At 48.4% G+C, this 16,052-nt stretch overlaps 1 protein-coding gene across 1 annotated transcript in view; it reads left to right on the top strand.

Annotated features, from left to right (window-relative positions):
- Positions 1-1,486: 1,486 nt before the first annotated feature.
- PLXNC1 (plexin C1) overlaps positions 1,487-16,052 on the top strand; it is a gene marked incomplete at both ends in the record, with an annotated part of 173,198 nt that continues 158,632 nt past the window's right edge. Inside the window, one exon of the mRNA XM_080705775.1 lies at positions 1,487-2,548. Coding sequence (XP_080561901.1) covers positions 1,487-2,548 — 1,062 coding nt within the window. The remainder of the gene's footprint in view (positions 2,549-16,052) is intronic.

The following is a 16,052-nucleotide window of genomic DNA, read 5'->3' as shown; positions in this document are numbered from 1 at the left end:
AGGAGGGCCCCTAGGGCATAGGAGGATTTAACTCTTAGATTAGAAGACTGACTGGAGGAGGGTGGGATCTGTTCGGTGCATTTAACTTGGGGAACTTTCCGTTTCCTCCACAAAGAATGATCTCTGGAGAGCGTTGTAATGGCCACAGGTGGTACTTGACTAGCGGGCACGCAGCGTGCTATGAGCTGGGTGTGGATTCGAATCTCAGGCTCTGCTGCTTATGAGCAGGAGGACCCTGGCACGTGTTCTGTAGCCTCTCCACGATCATTCTCCTCGACTGCTAAGTAGAAGCGATAACAGTCACTAATTAATACGGCTGTTATGAGTATTAAATGAGTCTTAATCCACACGGTGCATTTAGAACAGCGCCCAGCATGTATTAAGTGCTCAATAAAGGTTAGCCCTGATCCTTAGGGTTAGATCGTGAGCAGAACTTTCTAAGGGCTAGGTTTGAAAGCCCGAGACTCCGTTGCCAAGGGAGATTCGAGAATCTTTTCAAATATGGGAGCTCCGGGGATTGTCCAGAAAGCGAGTGTGGCGCCTGCTCCCCCCCCCCCACCTCACTCCCCTGACCCGGGGAAACCCACCCCCTCTCCCAGGGGCGGCCGGATCCCCAGAGCCTCGGGCTTGGCAGGGTCTCCCGCGCCTCCCCGGGCCTCCCTCCCGCCCGCCGCTGCACACCTGTTAGCCGCCCTCGCAGCCTCCCAGTGGCCCGAGCCCTGGGCCTCCGCTTCGACCCCTTGGACACCCGGTCCTCGCTCCGGGCGCCCCCCCCCACCCCAGCCCCAGCCGCTCGGGTAAACAAAACCCGGGCGTAGGAGCAGCCCCGCCGGCGCCCGAGCGCGGGAGCCCTCTCCGCGCACCGGTGGCGCGCCCGGGGAGCCCCGGGCCAACCCAAGGGGCGATGGTGGCGGCCGCGGCAGGCGGCTCAGCTTTGTTATGAACAGATGAAAGAGGCCACCTACACAGTAACCCAAATTACGAGACCTCCCTCCTCCCCGCCGCACCGAATCCAGAGGGGAGGGGAGATGGGCGTGGAGGGAGGCGGAGGGCGGAGGGGCCGCGGGTGGGGAAGGGGGCCGGCCGCATCCCACTTTCACAATGGGAAAGTGAGACGCACCCGCGCACCCAACCTCTCCGGCCCTCCCCGCGCTCCCCTCCGCCCGTCCCCTCCCTCCCCTCCGCGCCTCCCCGCGAGCGCCCGCGCCGCGCAGAGGAACTCTCTCCCCGGCGAAGGCGGGCGAGGAGGGAGCGGCGCCGGAGCGCGCAGGGCTGGCCGCGGCGCAGGCTGCCGGGGGGAGCGAGCCCGCCGCGCGCCGTGCTCCCGCTCTCCTTTCCGGGCGAGCCGCGGGGATGGGGCGGCCGCGGGGGCCGGAGCGCGCGCAGGAGCCGCCGCCGCCGCCCGCGCCCCGCTCTGCGTCCCCGGCGCCGCGCGCCTGAGCCGCGGTCCCGCCGCGCGCCCTGCCCGGGGGCGGCCCCCAGCCCCATGGAGGTCTCGGCGAGGAGGGCGCCGCCGCGCCCCCCAAGCCCCGCCGCGCCGCTGCCCCTGCTCGCCTATCTGCTGGCGCTGGCGGCGCCCGCCCGCGGCGCGGACGAGCCGCTGTGGCGGTCGGAGCAAGCCATCGGAGCCATCGCGGCCAGCCGGGCGGACGGCGTGTTCGTGGCGAGCGGCAGCTGCCTGGACCAGCTGGACTACAGCCTGCAGCACCGGCTCTCGCGCCTGTACCGGGACCAGGCGGGCAACTGCACCGAGCCCGTCGCGCTGGCGCCCCCCGCGCGGCCCCGGCCCGGGAGCAGCTTCAGCAAGCTGCTGCTGCCCTACCGCGAGGGGGCGGCCGGGCTCGGGGGGCTGCTGCTCACCGGCTGGACCTTCGACCGCGGCGCCTGCGAGGTGAGGCCCCTGGGCAACCTGAGCCGCAGCTCCCTGCGCAACGGCACCGAGGTGGTGTCGTGCCACCCGCAGGGCTCGACGGCCGGCGTGGTGTACCGCGCCGACCCCAGCAACCGCTGGTACCTGGCGGTGGCCGCCACCTACGTGCTGCCCGAGCCGGAGACGGCGAGCCGCTGCAACCCGGCCGCCTCGGACCGCGACACCGCCATCGCGCTCAAGAACACGGAGGGGCGCAGCCTGGCCACCGAGGAGCTGGGCCGCCTCAAGCTGCGCGTGGGTGGGGGCAGCCTGCACTTCGTGGACGCCTTCCTCTGGAACGGCAGCGTCTACTTTCCCTACTACCCCTACAACTACACGAGCGGCGCCGCCACCGGCTGGCCCAGCATGGCGCGCATCGCGCAGAGCACCGAGGTGCTGTTCCAGGGCCAGGCGGCCCTCGACTGCGGCCACGGCCACCCCGACGGCCGCCGCCTGCTCCTCTCCTCCAGCCTGGTGGAGGCCCTGGACGTCTGGGCGGGCGTGTTCAGCGCGGCCACCGGCGAGGGCCAGGAGAGGCGCTCCCCCGCCACCACGGCGCTCTGCCTCTTCAGGATGAGTGAGATCCAGGCGCGCGCCAAGAGCTGCAGCTGGGACTTCGAGACGACCCAGCACAACTGCGTGAGTCCTGCCCACCCCCGGGGGCCGCCGGGGAGCGCTGCCGGCCGAGCCGGGAGTGTAGGCGGGGGTGCCCGGAGAGGAGGAGTCCCGGTGACATTTACCAGGGCTAGGGTTCACTGGCCTTCTGAGACCAGAGCAGGGCCTGAGATCCCCAAAAGGAGAGAGTGAAGAGAGGGGCAGGGAGGGCTGGAGTTGGGCTTCAAACTCTCGGGCTTGCATCGAGTGCCAGTCTTGTCTGTCCAGATGAGGACGCTCATTCGGGGCTGCGTCCCCCAAGGCGCAGGCCCTTTCCCTAAATTCTCTCCTGAGACTCGTCTCTTCCGTGTAGGCTCAGCAGGCGTGTGGCTCTGACTCTCTTGGGCAGCACAGGTACCAAACAGTGCCCTCAGCAGAGAAGCCATTGAACCTAAAGCGCTCGCTGACACACCCCAGTCTTTGTGCCCCCCCCCACCGCCCCGAACCCCCGCCAGCGACGCCTGTGATGTGGTCCGAGGAGTTGGTAGCCTGCTCGACGCGGGTAAATAAAATGCTGGCCTGCCAAGCGGCGCGCACCCCCCCACCCCAGCAGGACCCAGCGCAAGGGGGCGGGGCTGTGGCTTGGCTGCGGGTTGCCGTGGTCTCCAGCTCCGTGGAGAAGCTGGAGAAGGAGGGGGTGGCTTTGTGGGTAAAAAGCCTCACCCTGGAGGGGAGAGCAAGCGAGAGAGTAGGGGTGCCACAGGCAGTCTCTGGGCTCTAGATTGCTGGATTAGACCGAGGGGCTCCTTGGCACCACCCCTGGGCTGTGCCTGAACCAGGCAAAAGACACAGGTTTCCCCTGGGCTCCCAGGGCGGCCGCAGCTTGAAGCTTGAGATTGGCAGTTCTTTGACTAGAAAATAAAGCGCAGTTCAAGAGGGTCCAGTTGATGGCGATTATGGGGCCATTGTGCACTTCTCCGGGGCCGTTTCCCTTCCAAGGCTGCTGGCACATTAACTCCACATATGGCTCCTGAGAGGGGAGCCTGCTGAGAGCCTCCTTTATAACTGGACGGCAATCAAAGAGCAGAAATTAACGGCTACAGGTGTTGCCATTGTTTTGGGATAAAAGGAGTCAGGAAAAGGGAGAAGTCTCCACTTGGAAAATGTGTGGCACCGCTGCATTTGTTGTGTACAGACAGGGTACAGGGGAGCGGTGGCGCTGAGGTATATTAATATGTGTATAGAAAGACACCCCCACCCACCCCGTTCTCTGCAAAGCGCATCCTACCAAATATTAGCCCTGGTATCCAGGGAGAAAAAGGCTCCTTAGATTGGTCACTGGTTTGTTCCTCTCTGCCTGTCAGCTGTCTGCTGGGACAAGAATGTAATGTCTTCATTTCATTACTGGTATAATTTTTCAAAATATAGACATACCACATGTTGCCTCCCCTGAATGACTTAAATCTTGCGGTACATATATAATTTCATGTTTAATGTCCATGTACATCTTTATACTCTGAACGGTTCAAGTTTGGCAAGATCGCTGCCTTCTACTTCTCTGTGGAAAGGCTTGGCAGTACCCCCCAAATAATACTTTGAGCTGAGCTTTAGGCACACTTGGTCTCTGGGGTTAATGACAGGACAGCTTCGAGGCCCACAGCAGGTAACAACGGTAGAAGTCCAAGCGTTGCCATCTGACAGCTGTGCCGATGTGTGTAGCCAAGACATTTTTCTTGACTGCATCTACCTATTGGGTCCTGGAGGACTCTGTTCCCTTCCAAAGCCAGCAGGCATCCTAAATGTACTCCGAATCCATTTTTTTTTTTTTTTTTTTTTTTTTTTGGCTCAATCAGGTGTTCCTGCTTCTGCTGGGCCGGGGATGGGCTGGGGCTGAAAGAGTCACAGAGCGACATCTTCACGGGAGCTCTTGGGCGGGAGCTGCCCCTTGGAAATCAAGCAAGAGATCAACACAGGCTGCCAAAAATCTGGAATGGGGAAAAATAATTAAAATGGGTCCCTCCACTGCATTTCTTGCTGCTGTTATTTATGAAGGACTCCTGGTGAGCTCAGAGCTGCGTGTTCTGAAAGATGGGGTCTCTACCCCCTGAGCTTGGCATCCAAGTTAAGTAATATGCTCTGATTCAGACAATAGCATCTCATGGCTGCACAGGTGGGAACTTGGAGTTTTGCATTTTTTTTTTCATTTAAGTAAATTCCTCGCTGCTAGTATGCATTAAAAAGCCTTAATGGAATTGAATTTTAAGAGAAGCCTGAATGGAAAAAAATAAAGGTGGTAGTTTTGATGAAAAAGCTGACAATTTTCTAACCTATTAACTAGGCAGATAAGATACTTAATTCAACAACTGTTTGTTTGATGCCTGCTTGCCTAAGCAATGCTCCATGGTGGGTGCCACCGATTTTGCCTCTGAAGGGACAATAGCAGGTTGCAACCCCGTTTAATGGGGTCATGGGATCGGTGTGCCCTGGGTTGTCACTCTGGAGAGTGATGTCATTAGATTGCATTTGTGCTGCATTTTATTTTCAGGTCTTGAATGTGTTTTTGAGAGATATGCTGAATTATAGGTGACAAAAAATAAAAAGAGTCGGACCTGAAACAATCTAGAGGGAGCCCCAATAGATTCCAGCAGCTATTCTTCAGAGCCAATCCAGTCCTTTTACCAGGCAGCAGTGCACAGGTGGCTAGATGTGCTTGCCTTCTCCCTCCGCTCCTAGCTGGCTCCTGTATCTTCACTCAGCCATGGTTAGTGGCAACCGACTGGGCAGTGTTTTCCCATCTCTGGGTTCTCTTCTTCCCTCCCATCCTCTCATTGACTCATTCTTCACCCTTCAGCTTCTCCTGTTAAGGATGAATTTTCTGAAATGCTCGTGCAATTTCCAAGGTCCCTGTGTAATGAATGAGTCTGCTCTTGGGGTTGAGGAGAGATACTTTTTCTGCCTGGCCGCCAACTTCAAATGCACTTTCATGACTAAAGCAGATTAACTGCAACCCCAGTATGTGCCAAGGCTTCTGAGTGCTGCAAACCTTCTAACACTCCCAATGAGCGTTTGTGCTACACTTCCTCATATGTCAGTTGTTTGAGCCTCTCATCAAGTCCAAGATTGATTCTGGGAGTGTCCTATTCTTAGATGAGAAAGTTCAAGGTCCTGAAGCAACTTGTTCAACATAACACAATAGGTATCAGTGCTCCAGCCTGGACCCCGGTCTTCTAATGGCTACTTCTATATTCTTTTTGTCCAGCTGGTACTTCTCAAACTTTCCCTTTTAGGTCCTCTAATTAAAGAGGCTGAAGCAATCTCCCCTTGAATGTGGCATTGAAGGTAGAGGGCAATACATGCCCCAAATCTTGTGTTGTGTTTTAAAACTTCTCATGGTTTGTTTAATATTTTTATTTTGTTCCATAACATACCTGTGCTTGGATTAATAGAAAAATTATTATTTTCAATTTTGCACGTTAATTTAACTTCTTAGCCAGGCACGATGGTGCCTGCCTATAATCCCAGTACTTGGAAGGCTGAGACAGGAGGATCCCAGGTTCGTGGCCATGCTCAGCAACCTTGTGAGGCCCTCCACAACTTAGTGAGACCCTGATTCAAAATTAAAAATAATATAAAGCTGGGGGTGTAGCTCAGAGATAGAATGCCTCTGGGCTCAATTTTAGTTACTTTAAGCATGAGCACGTGAGCACATGCACACGCACACACAGAATGCCTCTGGGCTCAATTTTAGTTACTATAAGCATGAGCACGTGAGCACATGCACACGCACACACGTGCGCGCGTGCTCAAACACACATACACACACACATACACACAACTTCCTCTCTCTCTCTCTCTCTCCCTCCTCCCTCTCTCTCTCTCTCTCTCTCTCTCTCTCTCTCTGAATCTCTGGCACACCAATGGGACCCATAGGAAAGTATTTGTGCTGAAGTTTGTGAAGATGGATTTTTCCAGACTTGTTCGACTGCCATAGTTAGGTCCTGGGGTTGTTCATGGTTTTAAAGATGGTGATCTCTTTGAAAGATGGTGCAGATACTGCAGGTGGTGTGTTTTCTCGTACTTTGGCTCATGGGACTAACTCTTCTAATTATTTCTATTCCTTCTTGGGGAGACACACCCCCTTCCTCTCTGCTCACATAATTCTAAAGCCTGACGTAATTTAACTGTCATGCAGACAACCACAAAGCGCTCACATGCTCTGGACAGACAGCGGCCAGAGGCGCTTCTGGCTATTGTGTGGAGAAGTGATATCCCCATCTACTCGGCAGTGTGGGCTGCTGACCTCAAAATCCACAGTCTTCCTGTGATGTTTATCCCCCTTCTCGTTTCTGTTACGATTCTGCCTAACCACTGTGCCGTCTGTAGACGGGGTGGTGAATTGTACTTCCATACGCACATCTGATATGCAAGGGGGGTTCAAAAAGAACAACTGCGGAGACAGCACCCTCTTAGCAAGAGGGGAAAGCAATCATAGCTACAACGCACTGACGAGTTATTATGGCCAGGTTTTGCACAAAGCAATTTACATGCCTTATTTTCTGTTGATTCTCAGTCACCATACGAGGCAAGGACTGCAGTTATTATGATGATTACAGATGAGAAAATTGAGACCTGAGTGCTTCAGTTAGGTTCTATAGCTGGTAAACAGCAAAGGATTTAGAACCTGGGTGGTCCAGTTTTAGGACCTGAGCTTTTTTTTTTTTTTGTATTGGAGATGGAACTCAGGGGCATTCTATCTCTAAGGTATAACTCTAACCCTATTTTATTTTATTTTTTTATTTAGAAATAGGGTTTGAGTTGCAGAGAGCCTCGCTAAGTTGCTGAGGCTGGCCACAAACCTATGATCCTCCTGTCTCAGCCTCTCAAGTCCTGGGATTACAAGTGTGTGCCACCATACCCGGCTCCTCTTTCTTTCTTCTTGTACTGAAGGTTGAACCCAGAGGTATTCTACCTCCAAGCTACGCCCTCAGCCCTATTTTATTTTTTATTTTGAAACAGGACCTTCCTAAATTGCTGAGGCTGGCCTCAAACTTGTGATCCTGGGATTACAGGCATGTGCCACCACACCCAACTCATGCTTGGATTTTTTTATGGTTAATTTAATAATGTGCCTAATAATTTTGTGCCTCTCAAATGTGAGAGGAAAGGGCTTTATGCTGTAGGGCCGTGGTTCATAACATGTGGTCTCTGGGCCAGAAGCATGAACATTACTCTAGGAACTCTTTAGAAATATAAATTATTGGGCCCCATAGTAGGCTTACTAAACCAGAGACTCTAGAGGTGGGGATAGAACTGGCAGTCTATGTTTTAATAAGATTCAAATTCTTGCTCAGGGCTAAGCACCATTACTGTAAAAGGAAGCAATTTCTCTTATATTCCATCTGCGGTACCAGGAGAGGACTTGCCCCATTTTTTCCGTTGCCTCTTACTTAGGCCATAACAAGTAACCACTCACTCCGTGGCTTTTTATCTCTTTCTCCCTCCTAATTGCTCAATGGAAATACCTAGGAAGCCTTCTAAATCTTGGAAACCTAGAAGTCAGAGTTGAACTAGGTCTTTCATTGTTGGGTCACAGCAGTTGACTTGCATTTTCCTCTAGGATATGGAGGGATTTCTAGTCTTCTACTGTACTCTACAACAACCAAGTCCTCACCAGACATTCCTCTCCAAGAGTTCCTTTACAGTTCAATCCTGATGCCAGTTTCTTTCCTAGTCAGCTGTAGTTGGTTGCAAAGTTCTACTTAAATAAGCTCAAATAAGGGAATGAGAGGTTTCCTGGATAGAAGCACGTGGAATTACTTGGTAATCTAGGCATAGGAGCAGTCTCTAGAGCCAGGGCAACTGGGGCCAGAGCTGACACTTACCAGCTGAGTACCTTGGGCAAATTATTTAACCCTCTACACCTCTGTTTCTTCACCTACAGATAGGGATCCTATTTGCTTTGTAGGGTTATTGTCAGGATTCATGAGTTAACTTGTGGGGAAGTAACACGACTTGGTCCACAGTACCTGCTCTGTACATACAGATTGTCACCGCCATCATGATTAGTAACAGCAATAGGGTGGGGCTCCCTGATAGGAAGCTAGAGGCCACTTTGAATGCAAGGCGGCTGGACGGAGCTCAGCACCAGGAAATGTCTGAGCTCATGCTAAGGTTTCATCATCAACATGACTTAGCACAGCTGCTTCGTTCTGTCCTGCGGCCAAATGGCCTCCTCTGCTTCCTCAAATGCCTGCCCCTCATGGCCTCCACCATGCCTAAGCCTGCTTTTCTCCGGTCCTTAATAGCTTCTCACCTTTGGCTTTGGCTACTATGGGCAATGGCTTTCTATATTATTTAGTGCAAATTACTAGGAAAGAGAGAGAATTGAGATTAAGAGCCCTTGTTAAGTGTATAGAGTTGCAGCCCCCGGGGCAGGTACTGACTTGAAATCTAGTTAGAAGAAGGGGGTCAAATGCACCATAGGCACCCTGCAGGTGCTGAGGTGGACTCCCTCAGAACCGAATGGTGAAGAGCTGCACCATGACCAACTCTTGACTACAACCGCCTGGTGTCATCTCTGCCTCCCGTCAAGTCTCTTGACCACTCCTTTCTCAAACATGTGCTGGTATATAGATGACAAAGACTGAGGAATTTCAAAGTTCCCTTGTGAGCCGGGAGTGGTGGCAAGCCTGTAATCCCAGTACTTGGGAGGTTGAGACAGGAGGATCGCAGATTTGCAACCAGCACTGGAAACTTAGCAAGGCTCTAAGCAACCCAGTCAGACTCTATTTCCAAATAAGAAATAAAACCAGGATGGAGGTGTAGCTCAGAGGTAGAATGCCTTTGAGTTCAATCACTACTACCATCTGGCTACTCATTGGAGCAGGGTCATGGTAGTGGTATGTTGCTTGGTTGGTTAGTTTTTTATTATTGTTATTACTACTACTATTATTAAATGTGCTAATAGCTTTTCTAAGTTTTAATTTTCTCTCTTGACGAAATACTAATTTTTATATGGGCACAAAAATAAATAGAACTGTGGCCTACATTCACAGTTTCTATATTTGACTTTCATATCAGCCTTACCATCAATAGTTAGACATAGTATTTTCCTTGGGAAAGTTATTGGAGGAATTCATCCCTACTCCTATGCCAGCGTTCTGGCCAATGCTGTTATGCAGGGGTCAGCAAACTTTCCTGTAAGGGCTAGCTCATCAATATTTTCATCTTTGTAAATCATGTACCGCCTCCGTCACAATTACTGAATCTTGCCATTGTCCCATGAACACAGCCATAGACAAAATATAAATGAGCCTGCAGGGTTCCAGTCCAACTGTATGGACACTGAAATCCAAATTCCTTATAATTTTCACTTGTCACAAATTATTCTTTTTTAAATTTTTTTCCCAAGCATTTAAAAATGTAAAAGCTATTCTTAGCTCATGGGGCCATTCAAAACACAGGCAGCAGGCCAGATTTGGCCCACAGGTGGTGATTTTCTGACTCCTGCTATCATGGGAAGAGGGAGGGAGGAAAACGAACCTCACATAGAGCCTGGGTCTCACCGTAGGGGAGAAAGATGCTACAAAGAAGAGGCGTCACCCTCGGCTGGGAGGACCTGGGAGGCTCCAGGGTGGTGACGCTTGAGCTGTGTCTTGAAGCTAAGCGGAGAAGGCAGAGAAGGGAGTTCTGGAGAGCAGGCACAGCTTGTGCACAAGCGGGATGTTGAATAAGCTGGTGAGCCACAAGCCGCTCACCCTGGCTGGGGAGTATCCAGAAACCAGCGTGCAGGTCCAGATGGCGAAGGGCTTAATGAGACAGCCAAAGGTGGGTAGTTTTTATCCTGATGGTCAGTCACTTTCAGACTTTCCAGACTTTGCTTTTAACAAACGGTTGCGGGGCTCAGTGACACATGCCTGTAATCCCAGCTACTCAGGGGATTGAGGCAGGAGGTGACAAGTTTGAGGGCAACTTTGGCAACTTTGTGAGGCCCTGGTTTAAAATAAAATAAATAAAATGGGCCGGGAGTGTAGTTCGCAGTAGAACACCTCTATATTCTATCCCCAGTACTGCACCAAAACAAAAAAACTTAACCAGAAGCTTCTGGTCTCGGTGAGTTTGTTACCAAGTGGTAGAGACAGGAAGCAGAGATTGTTGAAAGGTTGCCAGCAGATCCTACAACTTGCCCCACTCCGCCCATGTCTGTCTTTGGAGCATTTCTGCTGAGCAGGATGTGCAAAACATGGCGGCAGCCACTGGGGTACAACGGTGGATTATAAGCATACACAAGCTGAGTGTGTTCCAGAAAGATTACTCAGACTCTCAGCAACCTAGGGAGGCCCTGTTTCAAAACAAAAAAAATTAAAAGGGCTGGGGTGTAGATGGGAGGTAGAATGCCCCTGGGTTCAATCCCCAGTAATACACACAATCATCATCATCATCATCATAATAATAATAATGATGATGATGATGATAGTAATAAAAGAAAAATTACTCAGAAAATAAAAGCAACTGAGGCAAGACCAGAGGCAAAGCAACTGATTAGAAGGACAGTCATTGGTTTGGACAAATAATTTCTCAATTATGTGCCCAGCAGTGTGTGAAAATATTTATAACAAGGCTAAACAGGGAAGGCAATAAGCATTTGACAAGTAAATGGTTATTTTTATACTAAAATGATAGCTAAAACTTTAAGAGCTCCTCCTATGTAGCATTATTTTAAGCACTTTTCCAATATTAACTCACAAAACAATTGATGCTCATTCTAGGTCTCACAGGTAACCTGACTTAGCACAGCAGCCTCTTTCATCCTGTGACCAAGTGGCCTTTTCTGCTTCCTTGGTCCCCAGGCCACGTCTTCATAGCATTTTACCTTCTGCTTTGGCTTCTGTGAGTAATGGCTTTCTGCATTAATATCTAGTGCAAATTACCAGGGAAGATAATTAGGCTGAATTTTCACCATGACTTTATAAGGTAGGTAATATTATTATTACTCCTGTTTTACAGATGAGGAAACTGAGGTTTATCATGAAGCAGGTGATGGAACAGCCATTTTAGGTGGGATATTGGGGAAAGTTCTCTTTAAGGAGGTTGAGCGGACACTGGAAAAATGAGAAAGGGCAGCCGGAGGCTCCCCCATGGAGAGCTGGAGCAAATAATCCTAGCAGATTGGAGATCAAATTCTGGGGCTCACAGGGGGATGACTTGGTCAGTTTGAAGAGCAAAAGTCAGTATGGCTGGCACAGGAGGAAGTTCAGGGAGAGTGCTAGAGGCAGAGGCTGGAGAAGGAAGCGCTGCTGATCCTACAGGGCCTGGAGGCTGTGGGAAGGAGATTAGATTTTATTCTCAAAGCATAGGGGAGCCTTGAAGGAAGTGAAAAGATTGGATTTGAATTCCTAAGTAATGACTGTGGGGAATGGAAGTGAGATTTACCCCGATAGAAGCAGAAAAGCCTTGTGCAGTAGTCCAAGCAAGAAAGAATGTCACTTTGGTCAAGAGTGGTGACGAAGAGTAAGGAGGGACACAGATGGACTCTGTTTATTGCTATGACCCAACCAAGGGATAGCGAAGACCCGAACTGAGATTGTGGCCACGGGAGTGGAGGAGGGATACAATGAACTCGATTTTGAAGGCGTAGTGTTGAGAAGTGGGAGCGACCTATTAGAGGATGTTTTATTTCCGTTGATTTTTACCTGGCACTTGGGGCATCCAGAAAGAACTGCCAAGTAGGAAGTCGCCAATGAAGTTAGGATTGGGGCTTGGCTCCATAAACCTTGGAGCGTATTCGCTTCTGCTTTGGACACACACAGCCCTGTTTTGTCACGGGAGAAAGGTTGATTCCATGAAGTGTCTGGAGAAGTTCTCAGTGGAGGAGAGGAGAACAGAACTTGGGGATGGCGGGGTCCTTGACGTACACGACAGAAAAGAATTTCAGCACAAATCAGTGACAGACATAAAGAGAAATTTATTTAAGAAAGTGAGAAATACACATTCTGGGGAGAATGCGGGCCATCTCTAGAGTGGGGGGTTCCTGGCTCTTCTTTTAAAGGACACTTGGTGAAGGGTTGATGTGAGAAGCTGTGTGAGGATTACATCAATCCAGTAGTCCCCAACCAGTTTATGTGGTTCTATCATCTCTTGGATCCTTACACTGATTGTAGCCTGTGCATTTTATCAATAGATAAGCTGGAAAGTTTCCTAAATTAGAGGTTTCTCAAGATATCGAATCTGTCTTGTTCTGTCTTGTTAATAGTGCACAAAGTAATTATAGCGGTTTTGTTTTGGTTTCTGTTTTGTTAGCTTTAAGATTTACAGATTTAAAAATTTAAGAATACAGATTTTTCAGAAATTTGAGAGAGACAGGATTGGGGAAGAGAGAACTGCTTTCTGGAGTAAAGGTAGGAGGAACTTAAAGCATTAGGCTTTCATATTAAAAGTATATTTTATTTCTCCTTCCTTGCTATCACTTTTCTACCTGTTTCTTTTATTTTGTTGAATCCACCTCATATTCCCCCACCCCCAAACTTTGATCCCTTAATCTCAAGGGATGGTTAAGGGCAAAGATTTTTCTTCTGTAGATGCTTTAAGCTGGAAAGGAGCATCAGCCCTCCCTAGCCAGGGCTCCTGACCACTCTAAAGGAGACGGGGAGAAACCTCAGTTGTTGAGATGGGTTGGAATTTTTCATTGCCGTCCTCTCAACATGAACTTTTTGTAATCTGGAAGATACAAATTTTATCACAAGATTAAGAAGGCAAAGGCCAAGCAATAGCAGAAAGAGCATAGTGACCAACGGTGTTTATATGGCTTTATAGTAGCTATAGGGGGCCTATATAAGAAGGTAAAAATAAAAAAGATTAGGGCTTCTAAGAGAGAGCAGATCCCTTGCCAAGGAACTGGCTCCTGGTGGAGTACAGAAATTCCCATAAGCAAAAGGAAAAAGACCCATAGGAGTGGAAAAAGAGCAAGATTTCCAGTGTGTACATATGGGAATTTAGCTTAAACAGGTTTCAATATAGACATTTTTAAATAGTATTCATAGATCTTCTAGTAGCTTATAGGAATAAGAATTTTTTTTTCAGTACGAAAGATTGAACCCAGTGGCATTCTACCTCCAAGTTATACCCCCAGCCCTATTTTTTATTCTTTATTTTGAAACCAGTTCTCATTAAGCTGTGGAGGGCCTCACTAAGTAGCTGAGACTAGCCAGAACCTGCAATCCTCCTGTCTCAGCCTCCCAAGTACTGGGATTACAAGTGTGCAATACCATGCCCTGCTGAATTTTTTTTTTTCTTTTTGAGCTATTGGGTAGTCCTGGATCTAAAAAAAAAATCTCAAGAAGGACAGATTTAATTTCATAGTACTCAGATGAGAGAAGTTTTGAGCATCAGTGCCAAATCCTATTTGTTCTATGAACCTAAAAGTGGAAGTACCATTATGTATTCAAAAGTAGAGTATAAGGGGGAGCCAAAGTCAGTAGATAACCTAAATTATACGGGGTGGGGGGTGTCTTTTAAATGACTTCATGAGTATGGCTCTTCCTTCTTACCTCTGTAATAGCACATTTGTGTCTGCTTATACCTTCTGCTGGATTTTTAAGACCAAGGTAGCTCTATGTTGGGCAAATATATTTTTAAAAGTTATTTTGTCGCTGGGCGTGGTAGCACACGCTTGTAATCCCCATGCTTCGGAGGTGGAGACAGGAGGATCGCGCAGGTTCGAAGCCAGCCTTGCTGGCTTAAGAGACCCTGTTTCCAAATAAAAAAGTATAAAATGGGTCTGGGAGTATAGCCCAGGGGTAGAAGGGTTTCCAGGAACCCCAGTACCACCAAAAAAAAAAAAAAAAAAGAAGAAGTAAAAGTTATTTTATTGTTAAAGTCAGTCAAGGCTCCTCAAGGGTCACTCTTAGGGACTTGGTGAGGGACCTGGTGGCTCCTTAGTCTTTTCCTCTATCAGTGGCACCATCTGCCAGGATGGGTTAGGGTCTTGGGGATCACATGGCTTCCCTTGAAGCACTGGAGACATTCTCTCCGATGGCCCTTCTTTTTGCAAAATATGCACTGGTGGCTCCTTGTCTCTGGGGTCTTTGCAGTCTCCTGGTCGGGGGGTCAGGTGACTTACTGGAGTTGCAGGACCTCAGCGGAGTCTCATTCTTCCCTGGCTCTTATTTGACCTTGTAGAGCAAGGACCAACATATTGGTTATTTTTTCCTTAGACCTTTTATTTCTTTTTTTTTTAATTTATTTTTTTATTGGTGCACTGTATTCATACATCATAGTGGGATACAAACTTTTGTAGACATACATGCACACATCGCCCAGTCAGCCCCCACCCGATCCCCACCCCATTCTCTCCCCATCCCTCCCTCCCATGCTTGGCTTAGTGGTTGACATCTAGTATTATAGCAATTTATCCAAAATTAAAAATGATAATCTCACATAACAGTTTTATTTGTCTGATACCAAGATTTTGATGACTTAAAGATAACATTTCAATATTTCTTTTTACTTTCTTTCTTACCAGAGAATATTTTTTCTATTTTTTTTGGTGAAACTATCATATATTTATATATTTATTTTTCAGAAAAAAATCTATCCTAATATGGAATATGGACTCTAGATACTCAAAACGATCTTGAAAAAGAACAAAGCTAGAAGATATATATTTTCTGATTTCAAACCATATAAAGCTACAATAATTGAAACAGTGTAGTACTATTCTAAAGGCAGATATATAAACCATTGGAGTTAAATAAAAGCCTTTTATTTCTTAATTGTTCTCTGAGTCTTGGTTGTTGAACACCCAGAAGGTCAGTTTCATCAATCCTGTTTAACAAATACGGGTTAGTATTACAGACTATTTGTCTTGCAGGTGATGGCTGTCATTGAAAACACTGTCTAGTTCTTTTAGAAGTTGTACTTCTGCAAGCTGGGAGTGGTGGCGCACGCTTGTAATCCCAGTACTTGGGAGGCTGAGACAGGAGGATCACAGGTTCATGGCCAGCCTCAGCTACTTAGTGAAGCCCTCTGCAACTTAGTGAGACCCTGTTTCAAATAAAGAATCAAAAAAATAGGGTTGGGGGAGTAGCTTGCAGGTAGAATGCCCCTGAATTTAATCCCTAGTACTGCTGGGGGAAAAAAAAAGTTGTATTTCTGTAAAACATTAACAGATAACAATTACCCAGTTTTATAGGAAAACACAGAACAGAATTATTAAGAGCAAAACATCCAGTTTGTATAATAGTTCTGAAAATATTAGGTGGTATAAATAAATCCTCACTTAAGTTTGACTTGTGTATAGATTTATATTTTTTTAGATTATTATTGTCCAATTTTTTAACCAGCAGAGTGGCATGGTTTAGGATGCCAAGTGTTTGGGAACATTCAGTTGTCTTCGTTTAAAGAAGATGGTCATATACAATTAGGAGCACACAGATAAAAGCCTGGAAAAGGTTATTACTATTAACAATTTGTGTTTAAATGGCATCAGCTTGGTAAAGTATTCTCTTAAGCTTGTATATGTTGGTAATACATTTAAGATACAAAGAAGCCA

This window comes from Muscardinus avellanarius, assembly GCF_963383645.1.
Source record: "Muscardinus avellanarius genome assembly, chromosome: 11".
NCBI lineage: Eukaryota > Metazoa > Chordata > Mammalia > Rodentia > Gliridae > Muscardinus > Muscardinus avellanarius.
Note: the sequence above shows the minus strand (reverse complement) of the source record. Positions and strands in the feature narration are given on the sequence as shown.